Here is a 21,012-nt window from a genome sequence, read left to right on the forward strand (position 1 = left end):
AGAGGTTGTGTGTAGTGTTATTAGTGAAGTTAGAGGTTGTGTGTAGTGTTATTAGTGAAGTTAGAGGTTGTGTGTAGTGTTATTGCTGATGAAGTTAGAGGTTGTGTGTAGTGTTATTAGTGAGTGAAGTTAGAGGTTGTGTGTAGTGTTAGTGCTGATATATGTGATTAAATAATATTTTTTCCATATTAATTTGACTTTTCACTCTCAAAATTTCGTTTTCAGATGTTGCCGTCATGTGAGCAAGTGACACTTGAACACCTAAGTGACACATGTGTTAAGTGATTTTCGGCAGATGTGTTTGTAAGTGATAAGTATCACCTGTATTTGCAAGTGATAAGTGACTCATATGTTTTTAATAAGTGTCAAATGTGTTTATAAGTGAATTTAGAGCATACAATTTGCGTTTAGTGATTCATAATTGGAAAGTTTTGCCGGATATATATTAATATAATTTTGAAAATATAAAAAAAAATTATCTAGTGATTTATTTCTCGGGAAAAAGTTGAAATTAGAAACAAACATTAAAAAATATTGTTGACATGTGAAAAATTGATTATTAAAAATAATAAACAGGAAGAATACTAGAATAAAGAGAGAGAGAGAGAGAGAGAGAGAGAGAGAGAGAGAGAGAGAGAGAGAGAGAGAGAGAGAGAGAGAGAGAGAGAGAGAGAGAGAGAGAGAGAGAGAGAAAGAGAGAATGCTGTGTGATGACTTTTTAATTTACGCCAGTCTCGTGTCTTAACCAAGACAACCACAGTCCTCGTCCAAGACAACCACAATCCTCGTTCAAGACAACCACAGTCCTCGTTTAAGGCAACCACACTCCTCGTTCAAGACAACCACAATCCTCGTCCAAGACAACCATAATCCTCGTTCAAGACAACCACAATCCTCGTCCAAGACAACCATAATCCTCGTCCAAGACAACCACAATCCTCGTCCAAGACAACTATCTTGGAGCTATGAGGAGTCTCGCTGTTCTCCTCATTATTGCAGGTAAGAAATTTTCTATGTTCTTCCTTACAAGTCTTTTAAACACTGAACGACAGCAAGTGAGAGTTTCGTAAACAATCAACTATAAAAAATAAATAGTCTCATGAAACAGACCTATCAACAAGTGAGAAATATCTTAGACAAAAAAATGAAACCTAGGTGAAAGAGATCTATGTATTTTATCTTCTGTCAGATGAAGATGACATCTGACTGAAGAGGGCCCCTGACTGAAGAGGGCCCCTGACTGAAGAGGGCCCCTGACTGAAGAGGGCCCCTGACTGAAGAGGGCCCCTGACTGAAGAGGGCCCCTGACTGAAGAGGGTCCCTGACTGAAAATGATCTCTGAGTGGAATGAGTGTCTAACTGAAATAAGTCTCTGACTGAGGCTAATATATACGGATCTCTTTCAAACATGTTCAGTGTGTATGTACAGGTTATTCATTACCTTTCCTGTAACTTAAAGTTGTATGAAAAGTTTGTGTTTATATACTGTTGTATGGACCGCAAAAGACTTGCTGAAAGCGTTGTGGATTAGAATTGATGTTTGAGGTAGACGGATGTTAGTGTACATGGCATGTCAGAAACTGCCTTGTATAAATACTCTTCTAAATTTTATTCTTTGACACGAGAGTTTTGCAAGAAGACTGTTATTTGTGATACTGTCAAAAGAGACCTTTTTTAAACCAGTTTAAGGGATTTGACGTTCTAAGCTTAGTATTTGGTATATGGAGTTGCACTGAATACCACTTGAAAGGATTGTGTTAGACTGTTGTGTTCTAAGAACTTGTACCATACAATGCGCGTGTGCATATAATTCTTTGCTGCCTTACTAGGCAAGATAGAAGCGAAATTGTTCTGCATGATGTATCTTTACCCAGCTTCAGAAAAGGAAGGATAATGCTAGAATTTCCTTGTGTCCATCACTGGTTATAGAAGTCGAGATAAACTCGGAGTAAGGATGATGGGAAGTGTGTGATGATTGAATGTGGAATGCTATCTTCACCAGCTGGCTCTCCTGAGGACAGCTACAGCAGGTGCATGCAAGATGTAGCTCACTGCAGGTGGATATGTACCGGCATAAACTGTGAGAATGTTGAGTTGTTATTTCATATACACAAGTTTTCTTGGTTATGTCTGAAAAGAGTTCACAGTGCTAGTCAAAAATAATCTGTTAGTTCATTTCATTCCTAGGAAAAATGTTAAAGATTGGATGCCTTTTACGCTGTTAAATGTTGCCAATAGTTTTATGTCGGAGTGGTAGGTGTGAGATTAGTTCAGAATTATCATCATCTTGTTGGAGTTTATTATTGCGCATTTTAATTGGTACTATTATCTGTCAAAGCCTTATCCAAATTTTAAATGATGATTGTGATCTTTGTTTTTTATGTCTCTTCGCCTTTAGGCAACTTACCAGACAATTAAGGTTCCTCCAACATTATAGGTTTGTGTTTATCACACTCAACAATTTCCGGCCACTCGGCTCTCTTCAAGCTTTTAGTGTTGAAACTGAAAATAGGCAAAACGATGGCGCAACTTAACAGAATTTCATAAGTGATGACTGCCAATGTTAGGTTTAGTATGGCATTTGATTTTATCTTTAAACTGAGCTAACCTTATCGAGAGATACTTCACAGACAGTTTTGTTGTTGAAATCTGTGGGAAGGTATGGAGGTGACAGGAGAAAATATTTTGATTAAGCTAAGTAACTGAAGGGATCTAGCCCTGCTGTACTTTTGGGTTCCTTTTCTCAGTGTTGTGAGATTTGCACTGTGTTTGTAGCTGATCTAGCTAATGATCTAGTTCAACTGTATTCAGCGATGCTTCTGGTTGAGAATTACTATAAATGAGATAAATGTGACCGAGAGGAAAGTTAAGCATCCTAGATTTATATGGTTAACATTTACGTATTGGTTTAGTCTTGTGGGTTTGCGTGTGAGAGGAACGCTGCCTCCTCCAATTTGGTTACATGTGTCTTCTAGGTAAATATTAACGTTTAAAACAAATTGGATTGATTTTTAGGTGTTAAGCAGAATAAGGATATGAAGGCTACAGCTGGTTTTGACGAAGAGAGAGAATTGTTAACTTCTGATAGTGATGCTTTTACAGTTATTGAGTTTTAAGTCATTGTGGATGAAGGGAATATTTTATGTTTAAATTCGTCTGGAAGAGATCCAGTGTGTGTGTGTGTATGTGTGTGTGTGTGTGTGTGTATGTGTGTGTACTCACCTAATTGTACTCACCTAATTGTGGTTGCAGGGGTCGAGACTCAACTCCTGGCCCCACCGCTTCACTGATCGCTACTAGGTCCTCTCTCTCTCTCTGCTTCCTGAGCTTTGTCATACCTCTTCTTAAAACTATGTATGGTTCCTGCCTCCACTACTTCACTTGCTAGGCTATTCCACTTCCTGACGACTCTATGACTGAAGAAATACTTCCTAACGTCCCTGTGACTCGTCTTCAGCTTCCAATTGTGACCCCTTGTTTCTGTGCCCCCTCTCTGGAACATCCTGTCTCTGTCCACATTGTCTATTTCTCGCAGTATCTTGTATGTCGTTATCATGTCTCCCCTGACCCTTCTGTCCTCCAGTGTCGTCAGTCGTATTTCCCTCAACCTTTCCTCGTACGACATTCCCCTGAGCTCTGGAACTAGCCTTGTTGCAAACCTTTGTACTTTCTCTAACTTCTTGACGTGCTTGACCAGGTGTGGGTTCCAGACTGGTGCTGCATACTCCAGTATGGGCCTAACATACACAGTGTACAGTGTCTTGAACGATTCCTTATTAAGGCATCGGAACGCTATTCTCAGGTTTGCCTGGCGCCCATATGCTGCAGCAGTTATTTGGTTAATGTGTGCCTCTGGTGACGTGCTCGGTGTTATGGTCACCCCAAGATCTTTCTCCCTGAGTGAGGTCTGTAGTCTGTCCACCTAGCCTATACTCTGTCTGCAGTCTTCTTTGCCCCTCCCAAATCATCATGACTTTGCATTTGACAGGATTGAATTCGAGAAGCCAGTTTCTGGACCACGTGTCCAGTCTGTCCAGGTCTCTTTGCAGTCCTGCCTCATCCTCATCCGATTTAATTCTTCTCATCAGCTTCACATCATCTGCGAATTGGGACACTTCAGGCTATTTCTTCGATCATGTCGTTCACATATATCAAAAATAACACTGGTCCTAGAACTGACCCCTGTGGAACCCCGCTCGTCACAGGCGCCCACTGTGATACCTCTTCAAGTACCATGACTCGTTGTTGCCTCCCTGTCAGGTATTCCCTGGTCCATTGCAGTGCCCTCCCTGTTATATGCGCCTGATCCTCTAGCTTCTGCACTAATCTCTTGTGAGGAACTGTGTCAAAGACCTTCCTGCAGTCCAGGAAAATGCAATCAACCAACACCTCTCTCTTGTGTCTTACTTCTGTTACCTTGTCATAAAACTCCAGAAGGTTTGTGACACAGGATTTGCCTTCCATGAACCCATGCTGGTTATCATTTATAATCTTGTTCCGTTCCAGGTGTTCCACCACTCTCCTCCTGATAATCTTCTCCATGACTTTTCATACTATACATGTCAGAGACACCGGTCTGAAGTTTAGTGCCTCGTTTCTGTTTCCTTTCTTAAATATTTGCTGTCTTCCATTTCTCAGGTAGTTGCCCTGTTTCAAGGGATGTGTTGAAGATTGTGGTTAGGGGCACACACAGCATCTCTGCTCCTTCTCTAAGGACCCACGGGGAGATGTTGTCCGGTCCCATCGCTTTTGAGGTATCAAGGTCGCTTAGCAGCTTCTGCACCTCCTCCTCGGTTGTTCGTATGTCACCCAACACTTGTTGGTATATTCCCTCTTGATGTTCCCATCTGTGCTGTCTTCCCAGATCCCTTCCTGTCTCTACTGTAAAAACTTCCTTAAATCTCCTGTTTAGTTCCTTACATACCTCCTGATAATTTCTTGTGAGTTCTCCACCTTCTGTCCTCAGTCTGATCACCTGCTCTTTAACTGTTGTCTTCCTCCTGATGTGGCTATACAACAGTTTCGGGTCAGTCTTGACTTTCGATGCTATGTTATTTTCATACTGTCGCTGGGCCTCCTTCCTTACCGGTGCATACTCGTTCCTGGCTCTTCGACTAATCTTCCAGTGTTTGTGTGTGTGTGTACTCACCTAGTTTGTGTGTGTGTGTGTACTCACCTAGTTTGTGTGTGTGTGTGTGTGTGTGTGTGTGTGTGTGTGTGTGTGTGTGTGTGTGTGTGTGTGTGTGTGTGTGTGTGTGTGTGTGTGTGTGTGTGTGTGTGTGTGTGTGTGTTTGTGCGCGTGTGTGTGTGTGTGCGTGCGTGTGTGTGTGTGTGTGTGTGTGTGTGTGTGTGTGTGTGTGTGTGTGTGTGTGTGTGTACTCACCTAGTTGTACTCACCTAGTTGTGGTTGCAGGGGTCGAGTCACAGCTCCTGGTTCCGCCTCTTCACTGGCCGCTACTGGGTCACTCTGCCTGCACTATGAGCTTTATAATACCCCTGCTTAAAGCTATGACTGGATCCAACCTCCATTACATCGCTTCCAAAACTATTCCACTTCCTGACTACCCTGTGACTGAACAAATACTTCCTAACATCCCCGTGATTCATCCGAGTCTTCAACTTCCAACTGCGTCCCCTTGTTGCTTTGTCCCCTCTCTGGAACATTCTGTCTTTGTCCACCTTGTCAGTTCCTCTCAGTATTTTATATGCCATTATCATGTCCCCCCCCCTATTTCTCCTGCCCTCCAGTCTTGCTGCAAACCTTTGCACTTTCTCTAGTGCTTGGCTAGGTGTGGATTCCAAACTGGTGCCGCATACTCCAATACGGGCCTAACGTACACAGTGTACAGGGTCCTGAACGATTCCTTATTAAGATGGCGGAATGCTGTTCTTAGGTTTGCTAGGCGCCCATATGGTACAGCAATTATTTGGTTGATGTGCACCTCAAGAGATGTGCCTGGTGTTATACTCACCCGAAGATCTTTTTCCTTGAGTGAGGTTTGTCATCTCTTGCCCCCTATACTGTACTCCGTCTGCGGTCTTCTTTGCCTTTCCCCAATCTTCATGACTCTGCACTTGGTGGGGTTGAACTCCAGGAGCCAACTGCTGGACCAGGCCTGAAGCCTGTCCAGATCCCTTTGTAGTCCTGCCTGATCCTTGTCCGATTGAATTCTCATCAACTTCTCATCATCTGCAAACAGGGACACTTCGGAGTCTGTTCCTTCCGTCATGTCATTCACAAATACCAGAAACAGCACTGGTCCTAGGACTGACCCCTTTGGAACCCCACTCGTCACAGGCTCCCACTCTGAGACCTCGTCACGTACCATGACTCGCTGCTGTCTTCCTGACAAGTATTCCCTGATCCACTGTAGTGCCTTCCCTTTTATCCCTGCCTGGTTCTCCAGTTTTTGCACTAATTTCTTGTGAGGAACTGTGTCAAACGTTTTCTTACAGTTCAAGAAAATGCAATCTACCCACCTCTCTCTCTCTCTTGTCTTACTGTTGTCTCTCTGTCATACAACTGCAGTAGGTTTGTGATACAGGATTTTCCCTCCCTGAAACCGTGTTGGCTGTTGTTGATAAGCTCATTCCTTTCTAGGTGTTCTGCCACTCTTCTCCTGATAATCTTCTCCATGACTTTGCATACTGTACATGTCAGTGACACTGGTCAATAGTTTAGTGTTTCTTGCCTGTCTCCTTTTTTAAAAACTGGGACTACATTTGCTGTCTTCCATACCTCAGGTAATCTCCCTGTTTCGACAGATGTGTTAAATATTGCTGTTAGGGGTGCACATAGCGCCTTTGCACCTTTTCTCAGGACCCATGGAGAGATGTTATCCGGCCCCATCGCCTCTGACGTGTCTAGCTCGCTCAGCAGCCTCTTCACTTCTTCCTCGGTTGTATGTATTGTGTCCAACACTAGGTAGTGTACCCCACCTCTCAGTCCTTCTGGAGTCCCTTCTGTCTCCTCTGTGTACTCTTTTTCGAATCTCATGTTGAGTTCGTCACATACTTCGCGGTCGTTTCTTGTCTCTCCTCCTTCCTTCCTTAGCCTGATTACCTGGACTTTGACTGTTGTTTTCCTCCTGATGTGGCTGTACAACAGCTTCGGGTCAGATTGGGCTTTCCCTGCTATGTGATTTTCATATTGTCATTGGGCCTCCTTACTTATCATTGCATTTTCATTTCTGGCTCTCCGACTGCTCTCTTTATTCTCCTGGGCCCTTTGCTTTCTATACTTCTTCCATTCCCTAACACACTTGGTTTTGGCCTCCCTGCACCTTTGGGTGAACCACGGGCTCATCCTAGCTTTTTCATTATTCCTGTTACCCTTGGGTACAAACCTCTCCTCAGCTTCCTTGCATATTGTTGTCACATATTCCATCATTTCATTCACTGACTTCCCTGCCAGCTCTCTGTGCCACTGAACCCCGTTAAGGAAGTTCTTCATTCCCGCATAGCCCCCTTTCTTGTAGTTGACTTCCTTCAACCAGCTCTTCCTGCTTCCCCCTCCATTTGTAACTCTACTGTGTATTCGAGTCTTAGAACCACATGATCGCTGGTCTCAAGGGGTCTTTCATATATGATGTCCTCAAAATCTGCACTACTCAAGGTGAATACATGTTGTACACGAAGTTTTCCCATACCACCTCCATCATCTTAACCCTCCACGTTTCTTGGCCCCCGTGTGGCTCCAAGTTCTTCCAATCGATTTCCTTGTGGTTGAAGTCACACATGATCAGTAGTTTTGCCATGCTAGCATGAGCCCTTCTTGCGACTTCAGCCAGTGTGTCAACCATCGCTCTATTATTCTCATCATACTCTTGCCTTGGCCTCCTGCTGTTCTGTGGTGGGTTATACGTAACTGCAATTACCATCTTGGGACCTCCAGACTGAAGCGTTCCTACTATGTAATCTCTTGCTTCTCCTCTGTCTCCTCTCTCCAGCTCATCAAAATACCATAAGCAGTGCCACTACCCCACCCTCTCTGTTCCCTCTGTCTTTCTTCAAGATCCGATATCCCATTGGAAAGATGTCATCTATTATCATATCTGTGAGCCTGGTTTCTGTGAGAGCTATGATGTCCGGTGATGCCTCTTTGACTCTTTCGTGACACTTCTCCCATTTATTTGTTATTCCATCATCATTGGTATACCATACCTTCAGTTTCCTCTTCAACACTGTGTTTTGGGGGGGTCTGTGAGGGTGGGGGTCCTGACAGTGTACGATGGGATTCTGTACCTAAGTGTTAGGTGGGAGCTGTGGGTGTGGATTGTGGTTTGTGTTGGAATAGCATGAGTTTTTCTGGGGATGGTTCTGTGTGTGCTTGCTCTTGTTGCTCTGCCTTGCTCTGGTTGTCCTCTGCTGATTCTGTCCTTGTCTCTCCTTCTAGCTCCTTTCACTTTTGTTTCCTCTCCCTCAGCTGCTGTCGTTCTGTTTGTGTTCTCTCTCGGTCTAGGAACACCATCTTGTGTTCTGCCGAGTCCTTCAACTGTGGTTTCTATTGGAGGATCCTGTTTCCACTGTTTCTGTCCTGAAAGTCAGCTTGATCGGTTGTTTTCTCCCCTTTAAATACTCCCCTATCCTCTGAAAATTTACAATTTCGGACATGCCCTGTTCACCTATTTCTGTGATGATATTCTCAATCTCTTTTCTTTCTGCCTGCTGTCTTTCAGTGTGTGTCCTGCCCTCGCTCTCCTGAAGCCCATGTATAAACACTGACTTCGCCCTCCCCTCCTCCCATTGCCTTTCCCTCTATGACTCTGGTTCCTGTCTGTACATGGCCATTTTCTCCCTTGTGTGTGTGTGTGTGTGTGTGTGTGTGTGTGTGTGTGTGTGTGTGTGTGTGTGTCGCACACGTGCTGTTAAGCACTGTTGAATGTCTGCGTACTGTACTACGATCACGGGGTTTGATTACCCATCGTAAAATCTGGGTGTGGCTGGTATTGGTACCGGTTGGTGTTGCTGGCAATGGTACCAGTTGATGTGGCTGGTAGTGGTACAAGATGATGTGGCTGGTAGTGGTACCAGTTGATGTGGTTGGTAGGGGTACCAGTTCATGTGGCTGGTAGTGGTACAAGTTGGTGTGGCTGGTAGTGGTACCAGCTGGTGCGGCTGGTAGTGGTACCAGTTGGAATGGCTGGTAGTGGTACCAGTTGGAGTGGTTGGTAGTGGTACCAGTTCGTGTGGCTAGTGGTACCAGTTAATGTGGCTGGTAGTGTTACCAGTTGGTGTGGCTGGTAGTGGTACCAGTTCGTGTGGCTGGTAGTGGCACCAGTTAGTGTAGCTGGTAGTGGTACCAGTTGGTGTGGCTGGTAGGGGTACCAGTTCGTGTGGCTGGCAGGGGTACCAGTTCGTTTGGTTGGTAGTGATACCAATCGGAGTGGTTGGAAGTGGTATCAGTTAGTGTAGTTGGTAGTAGCACCAGTTGGAGTGGCTGGAAGTGGTATCAGTTCGTGTGGCTAGTGGTACCAGTTAGTGTGGCTGGTCGTGTTACCAGTTGGTGTGACTGGTAGTGGTACCAGTTCGTGTGGCTGGTAGTTGTACCAGTTAGTGTAGCTGGTAGTGGTACCAGTTGGTGCGGCTGGTAGGGGTACCAGTTCGTGTGGCTGGCAGGGGTACCAGTTCGTTTGGTTGGTAGTGATACCAGTCAGAGTGGTTGGAAGTGGTACCAGTTAGTGTAGTTGGTAGTGGTACCAGTTGGAGTGGCTGAAAGTGGTACCAGTTGGTGTGACTAGTAGTGGTACCAGTTGGAGTGGCTGGTAGTGGCACCAGCTAATGTGGCTGGTAGTGGTACCACATCGTGTGGCTGGTGGTACCAGTTAGTGTGGCTGGTAGTGTTACCAGTTGATGTGGCTGGTAGTGGTACCAGTTGGAATGGTTGATAATGGTACCAGTTGGAGTGGCTGGTAGTGGTACCAGTTCGTGTGGCTGGTAGTGGTACCAGTTAGTGTAGCTGGTAGTGGTACCAGTTGGTGTGGCTGGTAGGGGTACCAGTTCGTGTGGCTGGCAGGAGTACCAGTTCGTTTGGTTGGTAGTGGTACCGGTTGGTGTGGCTGGTAGTGGTACCAGTTCGTGTGGCTGGTAGTGGTACCAGTTCGTGTGGCTGGTAGTGGTACCAGTTCGTGTGGCTGGTAGTGGTACCAGTTCGTGTGGCTGGTAGTGGTACCAGTTCATGTGGTTTTGATAAAGTAGTTTGTCAGACAAAGGGCTGAGTAATAGTTATGAATTTTTCATGTAATTATCCCATTTCAGTTGCAAGTGATATTTTAAACCCTTGTTTAGGTGAATGTGTTGTTGGAGTTGGGGAGATTAAGTGAGCACTGACTGTTTGTGTGTGGTAGTCGGGGAGGATATGCGTGGAGTGACTGCTTGCAGATAGTGGGGAAGGTTATGCGAAGAGTGACTCTTTGATGAAAGTACGGAGGTTGTATGAGGACTGACTGTTAGGGTGGAGAGGTTTTATTACGACTGTCGTTTTGGTGGTGGGGAGTTTATATGCGAACTGTTTGATGGTGGTGGGGAGGTTATATGAGGACTGTTTGAGGGTAGTGGGGAAGTTATATGAGGACTGTATGATAATGGAGGGGATGTTATATGAGGATTGTTTGTTTGATGGAGGTGGGGAGAGTATATGAGAACTGTTTGATGGTAGTGGGGAGGTTATATGAGAACTGTTTGATGATAGTGGGGAAGATATATGAGGACTGTATGATAATGGAGGGGAGGTTATATGAGGATTGTTTGTTTGAAGGTGGTGGGGAGGTTACATGAGGACTGGTGGTGGTGGGGAGGTTTAATGAGGACTGTCTGTTAGATGGTGGTGGGATAGGTTATATAAGGACTGTTTGATGGTAGTGGGAAGCTTATATGAGGACTGTTTGATGGTGGAGGGGAGGTTATGAGGACTGCTTGTTTGATGGTGGTGGGCAGGTTATATGAGGACTGCTTGTTTGATGGTGGTAGGGAGGTTATATCTGGACTGCTTGTTGGTACTAGGAGCTTATATGAGGACTGATGATGGTGGGAAGGTTATATGAGGACTGTCTGTTACGTGGTGGTTTGGTAGGCTATATAAGGACTTGTTTAATGGTGGTGGGGGAGGCTATATGAAGACTGGTTGTCTGATTGATGGTGGTGGGTTGGATATGTGAAGACTTTCTGTTAGATGGAGGTGGTGTAGGCTATTTAAGGACTGTTTGATGGTGGTGGAGAGGTTATATGAGGATTGATGATGGTGGGGAGGTTATATGAGGACTGTATGTTAGATGGTGGTGGGGAGTTTATATGAGGACTGACTGATGGTGGTGGGGAGGATATAAGTACTGACTGTAATGGTCTTGGAGGTTACTTGAGGATTGACTATTTGTGGGTGGTGGGAGTAACATCAGGACTCACTGTGCATGGTGGGGAGGTTACTTGAGTATGATTGTTTGTGGGTGTTGGGGAAAGTTACATAAGAATGTTAGTTGGTGTTGGGGAGGTTACATGAGTATTGACTGTTTCGTTGTTGGGAGAGGTTACATGAGGTTGTTAGGTAAATGAGCACGGATGCAACTAATGTGACATTTTATTATGGCAACATTTCACTCTCCAGGAGTTTTGTCAAACTCCTAATTTGACAAAGTAATAATTCTAGAATTTTCAGTATTTTGTTCGAAATTCTACTATTATTACTAGTTACATGAGGCAAATAGTTGGTAGGGATTGGTGGGGAGATTACAGGAAGATGCTTAATGGTTTGTGGGTGGTTGGAGGTTGTACGATAATAATTTTTATGGGTGGTGGTTAGAATATGTTGGTGGTGGGAAAAATATAGGAGGAATCACAGTTTGTGGGTGGTGGGGAGGTTACGTGAAGAGTAATTGTTTGTTGGTTGTGGGGAGGTGACATGGAGACTGACTGTTAGTGGAAGGCGGAGGAGGCTGTATGTGGACTGCCTGCTTCTGGGTATTTGAAACGTCAGATGATGATTGACTGTAGTGGTAGTGTAAGATGAGGTTGCTGACTTTCTGGGTGTAGTTGAAGGTTATATGAGAACTGTTTCTGGTTGATGCAGAAGGATACATGAGGACAGAACGTTGTTGGTCAGGCAGGCTATATTAGGACTGACTGTTGGTGGTGGGAGAGGAGGTTACTTGAGGACTGAATGTGGGTGGTGGGGAAATTACATGAGTACACATAAGGTAAAGGTTGAGTGTAGTGTGACTGGTGGTATACCAGTACAGCGATAAAGATGGGAAGGAGTGTGGACAATATAGTTTTACATTGTCTTGTTAATTAATGACTTATTTTATATATCTTTTTATTTGGTTATGTTATAAGACCTATGATATGTTTGTTCAGTTAAGTTCTGTGAGTGGGTTGTGTACAGTCTTTTACGAAATGTTGCAACCAACTTTTGCTGCCACTGACTACCTAAATTTTGATTTAGTGTGATCAAACATCTTACAGTTGGTACAGCAAAGTAATCATGGTGAATACGATTCAGCTCTGCAGGACCTTCTCCTCCAGGTAGTGACCAGATGTGTTTAGTGTTACTGACGGAACATGATCAGTCATACCAAACAGCTGAGAGCTGCCTACACCATGTCTGCACATAATATTTGTGGCTAGGATTAAATTAGAATTACATTATACAGGCGCTGTATAAACTCTAGGAGGTTTGCTCTTCCACGTGAAAGTAATGAGGATAATAATAATAATAATACACAAATAACCCGCACATAGAAGAGAGGAGTTTACGACGACGTTTCGATCCGACTTGGACCTCTCTTCTATGTGCGGGTTATTTGTGTAACGTTCCAGTCAGGGTATTGTGCCTTTTTTAGTTAATAATAATAATAATCATAATAATAATAATAATAATAATAATAATAATAATAATATTATTATTATTATTATTATTATTATTATTATTATTATTATTATTATTATTATTATTATTATTATTATTATTATTATTATTATTATATTTCAATATTCTCTAAATTAATGCGGGTCATTCAGTTTAGGAATGGTGAAAGATCGGCCCTCCCTCCGGTAATCGCTGGCCGGTGTGTGACCAGCTGGTGTGTGAGAATTAGGCGTTAATGCGATAGATTCATTTTTATATGCCGTAGTGTTGGTCTCTGTACATAGGACGCTGTCATCGTCTTAATTAATTAAGGATATTGCCTTGGCAGGATATACAGTAAAGCTGTACCCAGCACCTGACTCCTAGCAAATGCCGACAGCAGCAAGAGGTCTTAGAACTGTTCCTGAGATTCAGTAGGCATTCCCTCTCTGGGTCATCACGCTGAGCCTTTTGAGGTTGCTTGCTCTTTGGGTCTTGGTTACCCTCACATATTCATCGACTACCTGTTTCAGGAACTTGAATGCATTTTTTCCAGTGATATGAGGATCTCCGACTATTGCAATGAAGTCTATCAGGTCACAAGATCTAATATCCAGCTGTAATCTAAGGTTGACAATTGCTTTTTATGGTGCCCCCCATAACTGTCAGCTGAACCCACGATCTATCTAAAGTAGACTGTCATCCCTCTGGATGAAACCTGCAACTGTCAGTTAACACCCAGGTACTACCTAAGGAAGAATAACGCATTCCACCTACCCATCAAGGGTAGGTGGAATGGGTTATTCTTCCTCAAGGGTACGATTCAGTGTCCTCTAATACTCACGTTCCTCCTTATTGCTAGGCGAACACTTAACAGGGGCAGAAAATGTCAGGAAACACGTTCAACATTTCCACCAACCTCGTGGTGACTGGTGGTCAGCCATCACTGGGGTGACTGGTGGTCAGCCATCACTGGGGTGACTGGTGGTCAGCCATGAGTGGGGTGACTGGTGGTCAGCCATCAGTGTGGTGACTGGTACAAACCCCAGCACTCCTTACAGTGTCATGATACATTCCTAGACTCTCAGCGGCAACTCTTAAGAATTCCTTGTTTCATTTACAATCAGAATCATTCTTGCCACCGTAACGTGTGAGAGGTTAGAACAGTGGTTCCCAAACTTTTTCAGCTTGTTACCCAATTTAACATGCCACATAAAGCATGTTACCCCTTTCACAAAATGTTGTTATTATTGATATATATGGCTAAACGTGAACGTATACAGCCTCGCATACTCTGCTAATCCTAGCAAAACCATTGAAAACGTAAGAACCACACATACATTATATATAAAATTAATAATAGCTACAAATTCACAGTAACAGTGGGTAAATACTAAATATATACTGCACAGGGCAGTACACATACATACCAGCTTTTGTCTACCTCGGCTGATGCTCACAGATAAATTGACAGTGTGAAATAGAGGCAGCCTCAGGAAGTGAGTGACGCATACTGGACAGGTCGATCTGGGCTACTGAGTGACTTTTGTCCTGAAGCATACTTGTCAAAATACTTTTGGGTTTCCACACACTTAGCTGTATATTTCTTCTTTTCTAATACTGTATATTAGTTTTTGATGTTTATTGTTATTTGGTTTAACTTTATTACTTACTTATAATAGGTTTACTTTACAACTTTATATACTAAGACAAAGTTAACAATAATCCTCATACCGGGTACCGCATTGTTTTCTTGATTTTCAGAATTCATAACTTTTTTTCTGTCACCCCTCCATTACCCCCCAAAAATGGTTAAATTACCCCCAGGGGGTAATTTACCCCCAGTTTGGGAACCACTGGGTTAGAAGATATTACAGAGTTTATCATAATGCAAACTATGATCAGCAGCATTAACAAGCAGATGAGACGTGTGTGTGTGAATACCTTGTCTGATCTGATGCTATCAACAGTTGCAACACCCGCGCATTGTTTATAAAGGAGGGACATAATAAATGACGCTGACTGAATAGTTTAAGGGGGGAAAAGAGAGGGAGAGGGAGGACTGTCGGGTAGGTTGTGTAGTACATGGAGGGAGGCTTGTATAGTACATGGAGGGTGGCTTGTATAGTACATGGAGGGTGGCTTGTGTTGTACATGGAGGGTGGCTTGTATAGTACATGGAGGGTGGCTTGTGTTGTACATGGAGGGTGGCTTCTATAGTACATGGAGGGTGGCTTGTGTTGTACATGGAGGGTGGCTTGTGTAGTACATGGAGGGTGGCTTGTGTTGTACATGGAGGGTGGCTTGTGTAGTACATGGAGGGTGGCTTGTGTAGTACATGGAAGGAGGCTTGTGTTGTACATGGAGGGTGGCTTGTGTAGTACATGGAGGGTGGCTTGTGTAGTACATGGAGGGAGGCTTGTGTTGTACATGGAGGGTGGCCTGTGTTGTACATGGAGGGTGGCTTGTATAGTACATGGAGGGTGGCTTGTGTTGTACATGGAGGGTGGCTTGTGTAGTACATGGAGGGTGGCTTGTGTTGTACAAGGAGCGTGGCTTGTGTTGTACATGGAGGGTGGCTTGTGTAGTACATGGAGGGAGGCTTGTGTTGTACATGGAGGGTGGCTTGTGCTGTACATGGAGGGTGGTTTGTGTTGTACATGGAGGGTGGCTTGTGTTGTACATGGAGGGTGGCTTATGTTGTACATGGAGGGTGGCTTGTGTAGTACATGGAGGGCGGCTTGTGTAGTACATGGAGGGAGGCATGTGTTGTACATGGAGGGTGGCTTGTGTTGTACATGGAGGGTGGCTTGTGTTGTACATGGAGGTGGCTTGTGTTGTACATGGAGGGTGGCTTGTGTAGTACATGGAGGGTGGCTTGTGTTGTACATGGAGGGTGGCATGTGTAGTTCATGGAGGGTGGTTTGTGTTGTACATGGAGGGTGGCTTGTGTAGTACATGGAGGGTGGCTTGTGTAGTACATGGAGGGAGGCTTGTGTTGTACATGGAGAAGGGCTTGCGTAGTACATAGAGGATGGCTTGTGTAGTACATGGAGGGAGGCTTGTGTTGTACATGGAGGGTGGCTTGTGTAGTACATGGAGACTGACGAGTGAAGTACATGGAGGGTGGCTTGTGTAGTACATGGAGGGTAGCTTGTGTAGTACATGGAGGGTGAATTGTGTAGTACATGGAGGGTGGCTTGTGTTGTACATGGAGGGTGGCTTCTGTTGTACATGGAGGGTGGCTTGTGTAGTACATGGAGGGAGGCTTGTGTAGTACATGGAGGGTGACTTGTGTAGTACATGGAGGGTGGCTTGTGTAGTACATGGAGGGTGGCTTGTGTAGTATCTGGAGGGTGGCTTGTGTTGTACATGGAGGGTGGCTTGTGTTGTACATGGAGGGTGGCTTGTGTTGTACATGGAGGGTGGCTTGTGTTGTACATGGAGGGTGGCTTGTGTAGTACATGGAGGGTGGCTTGTGTTGTACATGGAGGGTGGCTTGTGTAGTACATGGAGGGTGACTTGTGTAGTACATGGAGGGTGGCTTGTGTACTATATGGAGGGTGGCTTGTGTAGTACATGGAGGGTGGCTTGTGTAGTACATGGAGGGTGGCTTGTGTAGTACATGGAGGGTGGCTTGTGTAGTACATGGAGGTGACTTGTGTAGTTCATGGAGGTGACTTGTGAAGTACATGGTGGGTGGCTTTTATTGTACATGGAGGGTGGCTTGTGCAGTACATGGAGGGTGGCTTGTGTTGTACATGGAGGGTGGCTTGTATAGTACATGGAGGGTGGCTTGTGTAGTACATGGAGGGTGACTTGTGTAGTACATGGAGGTGACTTGTGTAGTATATGGAGGGTGGCTTGTGTTGTACATGGAGGGTGGCTTGTGCAGTACATGGAGGGTGGCTTGTGTTGTACATGGAGGGTGGCTTGTGTTGTACATGGAGGGTGGCTTGTATAGTACATGGAGGGTGGCTTGTGTTGTACATGAAGGGTGGCTTGTGTAGTACATGGAGGGTGGCTTGTGTTGTACATGGAGGGTGGCTTTTGTAGTACATGGAGGGTGGCTTGTGTAGTACATGGAGGGAGGCTTGTGTTGTACATGGAGGGTGGCTTGTGTAGTACATAGAGGTTGGCTTGAGTAGTACATGGAGGGTGGCTTGAGTTATACATGGAGGGTGGCTTGTGTAGTACATGGAGGGTGGCTTGTGTAGTACATGGAGGGTGGCTTGTGTAGTACATGGAGGGTGGCTTGTGTAGTACATGGAGGGTGGCTTGTGTTGTACATGGAGGGTGGCTTGTGTTGTACATGGAGGGAGGCTTGTGTAGTACATGGAGGGTGGCTTGTGTAGTTCATGGAGGGTGGTTTGTGTTGTAGATGGAGGGTGGCTTGTGTTGTACATGGAGGGTGGCTTGTGTTGTACATGGAGGGTAGCTTATGCTGTACATGGAGGGTGGCTTGCGTAGTACATGGAGGGTGGCTTGTGTAGTACATGGAGGGTGGCTTGTGTTGTACATGGAGGGTGGCTTGTGTAGTACATGGAGGGTGGCTTGTGTAGTACATGGAGGGTGGCTTGTGTAGTACATGGAGGGTGGCTTGTGTAGTACATGGAGGGTGGCTTGTGTAGTACATGGAGGGTGACTTGTGTAGTACATGGAGGGTGGCTTGTGTTGTACATGGAGGGTGGCTTCTGTTGTACATGGAGGGTGGCTTGTGTAGCACATAGGGGGTGGATTGTGTAGTACATGGAGGGTGACTTGTGTAGTACATGGAGGGTGGCTTGTGTAGTACATGGAGGGTGGCTTGTGTAGTATATGGAGGGTGGCTTGTGTTGTACATGGAGGGTTGTTTGTGTAGTACATGGAGGGTGACTTGTGTAGTACATGGAGGGTGACTTGTGTAGTACATGGAGGGTTACTTGTGTAGTACATGGAGGGTGGCTTGTATAGTACATGGAGGGTGGCTTGTGTATTACATGGAGGGTGGCTTGTGTAGTACATGGATGGTGGCTTGTGTAGTACATGGAGGGTGACTTGTGTAATACATGGAGGGTGGCTTGTGTAGTACATGGAGGGTGGCTTGTGTAGAACATGGAGGGTGGCTTGTGTAGTACATGGATGGTGGCTTGTGTAGTACATGGAGGGCGACTTATGTAGTACATGGAGGGTGGTCTGTGTAGTAAATGGAGGGAGGCTTGTGTTGTACATGGAGGTTGGCTTGTGTTGTACATGGAGGGTGGCTTGTGTAGTACATGGAGGGTGGCTTGTGTAGTACATGGAGGGTGGTCTGTGTAGTAAATGGAGGGAGGCTTGTGTTGTACATGGAGGGTGACTTGTGTAGTACATGGAGGGTGGTCTGTGTAGTAAATGGAGGGAGGCTTGTGTTGTACATGGAGGGAGGCTTGTGTTCTACATGGAGGGTGCCTTGTGTTGTACATGGAGGGTGGCTTGTGTAGTACATGGAGGGTGGTCTGTGTAGTAAATGGAGGGAAACTTGTGTAGTACATGGAGGGTGGCTTGTGTAGTACATGGAGGGTGGCTTGTGTAGTACATGGAGGGTGGCTTATGTAGTACATAGAGGGTGGCTTGTGTAGAACATGGAGGGTAGCTTGTGTAGTGTATGCAGGGTGGCTTGTGCGGTACATGGAGGGTGGCTTGTGTAGAACATGGAGGGTGGCTTGTGTGGTACATGGAGGGTGGCTTGTGCAGTACATGGAGGGTGGCTTGTGTAGTACATGGAGGGTGGCTTGTGTAGTACATTGAGGGTGGAGTGTGTAGAACATGGAGGGTGGCTTGTGTAGTACATGGAAAGTGGCTTTTGTAGTACATGGAGGGTGGCTTGTGTAGTACATAGAGGGTGGCTTGTGTAGTACATGGAGGGTGGCTGTGTAGTACATGTGGGGTGGGCTTGTGTAGTACATGGAGGGTGGCTTGTGTAGCAGATAATGGGTGGCTTGTGTAGTAGATACAGGGTGGCTTGTGTAGTCGATACAGAGTGGCTTGTGTAGTCGATACAGGGTGGCTTGTGTAGTCGATACAGGGTGGCTAGTGTAGCAGATACAGGGTGGCTTGTGTAGTAGATACAGGGTGGATTGTGTAGTAGTTATAGGGTGGCTTGTGAAGTAGATATAAGGTGGCTTGTGTAGTAGATATAGGGTGGCTTGTGTAGTAGATACAGGGTGGCTTGTGTAGTAGGTATAGGGTGGCTTTTGTAGTAGATATAGGATGGGTTGTGTAGTAGACAGAGAGTGAGTTGTGTAGTAGATATAAGGTGGGTTGTGTATTAGATATAGTGTGGGTTGTGTAGCAGATATAGGGTGGCTTTTGTAGAAGACATAGGGTGGGTTGTGTAGTAAATATAAGGTGGGTTGAGTAGTAGATACAGGGTGGCTTGTGCAGTAGACATAGGGTGGGTTGTGTAGTAGATATATGGTGGGTTGTGTAGTAGATGTAGGGTGGCTTGTGTAGTAGATACAGGGTGGGTTGTGTAGTAGATATAGGGTGGGTTGTGTAATAGATATATGGTGACTTGTGTAGTAGATGTAGGGTCGCTTGTATAGTAGATACAGTGTGGCTTGTGTAGTAGATATAGGGTGGCTTGTGTTCTAGATATAGGGTGGGTTGTGTAGTAGATACATGGTGGCTTGTGTAGTAGATACCGGGTGGCTTTTGTAGTAGATACCGGGTGGCTTTTGTAGTAGATACAGGGTGGCTTGTGTTGTAGATACAGGGTGGCTTGTGTAGTAGATACCGGGTGGCTTTTGTAGTAGATACAGGGTGGCTTGTGTTGTAGATACAGGGTGGCTTGTGTAGCAGATATAGGGTGGGTTGTGTAGTAGTTACAGTGTGGGTTCTGTAGTAGATATAGGGTGGCTTGTTTAGTAGATATCTGGTGGCATGTATAGTAGATATAGTGTGGATTGTGTAGTAGATACAGGGTGGCTTGTGTAGTAGATAAAGGGTTGATTATATAGTAGATACAGCGTGGCTTGTGTAGTAGATAAAGGATGGGTTGTGTAGTAGATACATGGTGGATTGTGTAGTAGATACAGGGTGGCTTGTTTTGTAAATACAGGGTGGCTAGTGTAGCAGATACAGCGTGGCTTGTGTAGTAGATAAAGGATGGGTTGTGTAGTAGATACAATGTGGCTTGTGTAGTAGATACAGGGTGGCTTGTGTAGCAGATATAGAGTGGCTTGAGTACTAGATATAGGTTGGCTTGTGTAGTAGATACAGGGTGGCTTATGTTGTAAATACAGGGTGGCTTGTGTAGTAGATACTGGGTGGCTTTTGTAGTAGATATATAGTGGCTTGTGTAGTAGATATAGGGTGGCTTGTGTAGTAGATACAGGGTGGCTTGTGTAGTAGATATACAGTGGCTTGTGTAGTAGATATACGGTGGCTTGTGTAGAAGATACAGGGTGGCCTGTGTAGTAGATACAGGGTGGCTTGTGTAGTAGATACAGGGTGGCTTGTGTTGTAAATACAGGGTGGCTAGTGTAGCAGATACAGGGTGGCTTGTGTAGTAGATACAGGGTGGCTTGTGTAGTAGATACAGGGTGGCTTGTGTAGTAGATATAGGGTGGCTTGTGTAGTAGATATAGGTTGGCTTGTGTAGTAGATACAGGGTGGCTTGTGTAGTAGATACAGGGTGGCTTGTGTAGTAGATACAGGGTGGCTTGTGTAGTAGATACAGGGTGGCTTGTGTAGTAGATACAGGGTGGCTTGTGTAGTAGATACAGGGTGGCTTGTGTAGTAGATACAGGGTGGCTTGTGTAGTAGATACAGGGTGGTTTGTGTAGTAGATATAGGGTTACTTGTGAAGTAGATATATGGTGGCTTGTGTAGTAGATACACGGTGGCTTGTGTAGTAGATATAGGGTGGGTTGTGTAGTAGATACAGGGTGGGTTGTGTAGTAGATACAGGGTGGGTTGTGTAGTAGATATAGGGTGAGTTGTGTAGTAGATATATGGTGGGTTGTGTAGTAGATACAGGGTGGGTTGTGTAGTAGATACAGGGTGGGTTGTGTAGTAGATACAGGGTGGGTTGTGTAGTAGATATAGGGAGGGTTGTATAGTAGATATAGGGTGGGTTGTGTAGTAGATATAGGGTGGGTTGTGTAGTAGATGTAGGGTGGGTTGTGTAGTAGATATAGGGAGGGTTGTATAGT

At 45.0% G+C, this 21,012-nt stretch overlaps 1 protein-coding gene across 1 annotated transcript in view; it reads left to right on the forward strand.

Moving 5' to 3' along the window:
• Window positions 1-223: 223 nt before the first annotated feature.
• The window catches only part of LOC128691012 (G-protein coupled receptor GRL101-like), a 605,305-nt gene continuing 584,516 nt past the window's right edge, over window positions 224-21,012 (forward strand). Inside the window, exons 1-2 of the mRNA XM_070089232.1 lie at window positions 224-303; window positions 751-999. Of these exons, the coding sequence (XP_069945333.1) occupies window positions 966-999 (34 nt within the window). The 5' untranslated portion in view covers window positions 224-303; window positions 751-965. The remainder of the gene's footprint in view (window positions 304-750; window positions 1,000-21,012) is intronic.

Source organism: Cherax quadricarinatus, chromosome 27 (genome assembly GCF_038502225.1).
Source record: "Cherax quadricarinatus isolate ZL_2023a chromosome 27, ASM3850222v1, whole genome shotgun sequence".
NCBI classification, from domain to species: domain Eukaryota; kingdom Metazoa; phylum Arthropoda; class Malacostraca; order Decapoda; family Parastacidae; genus Cherax; species Cherax quadricarinatus.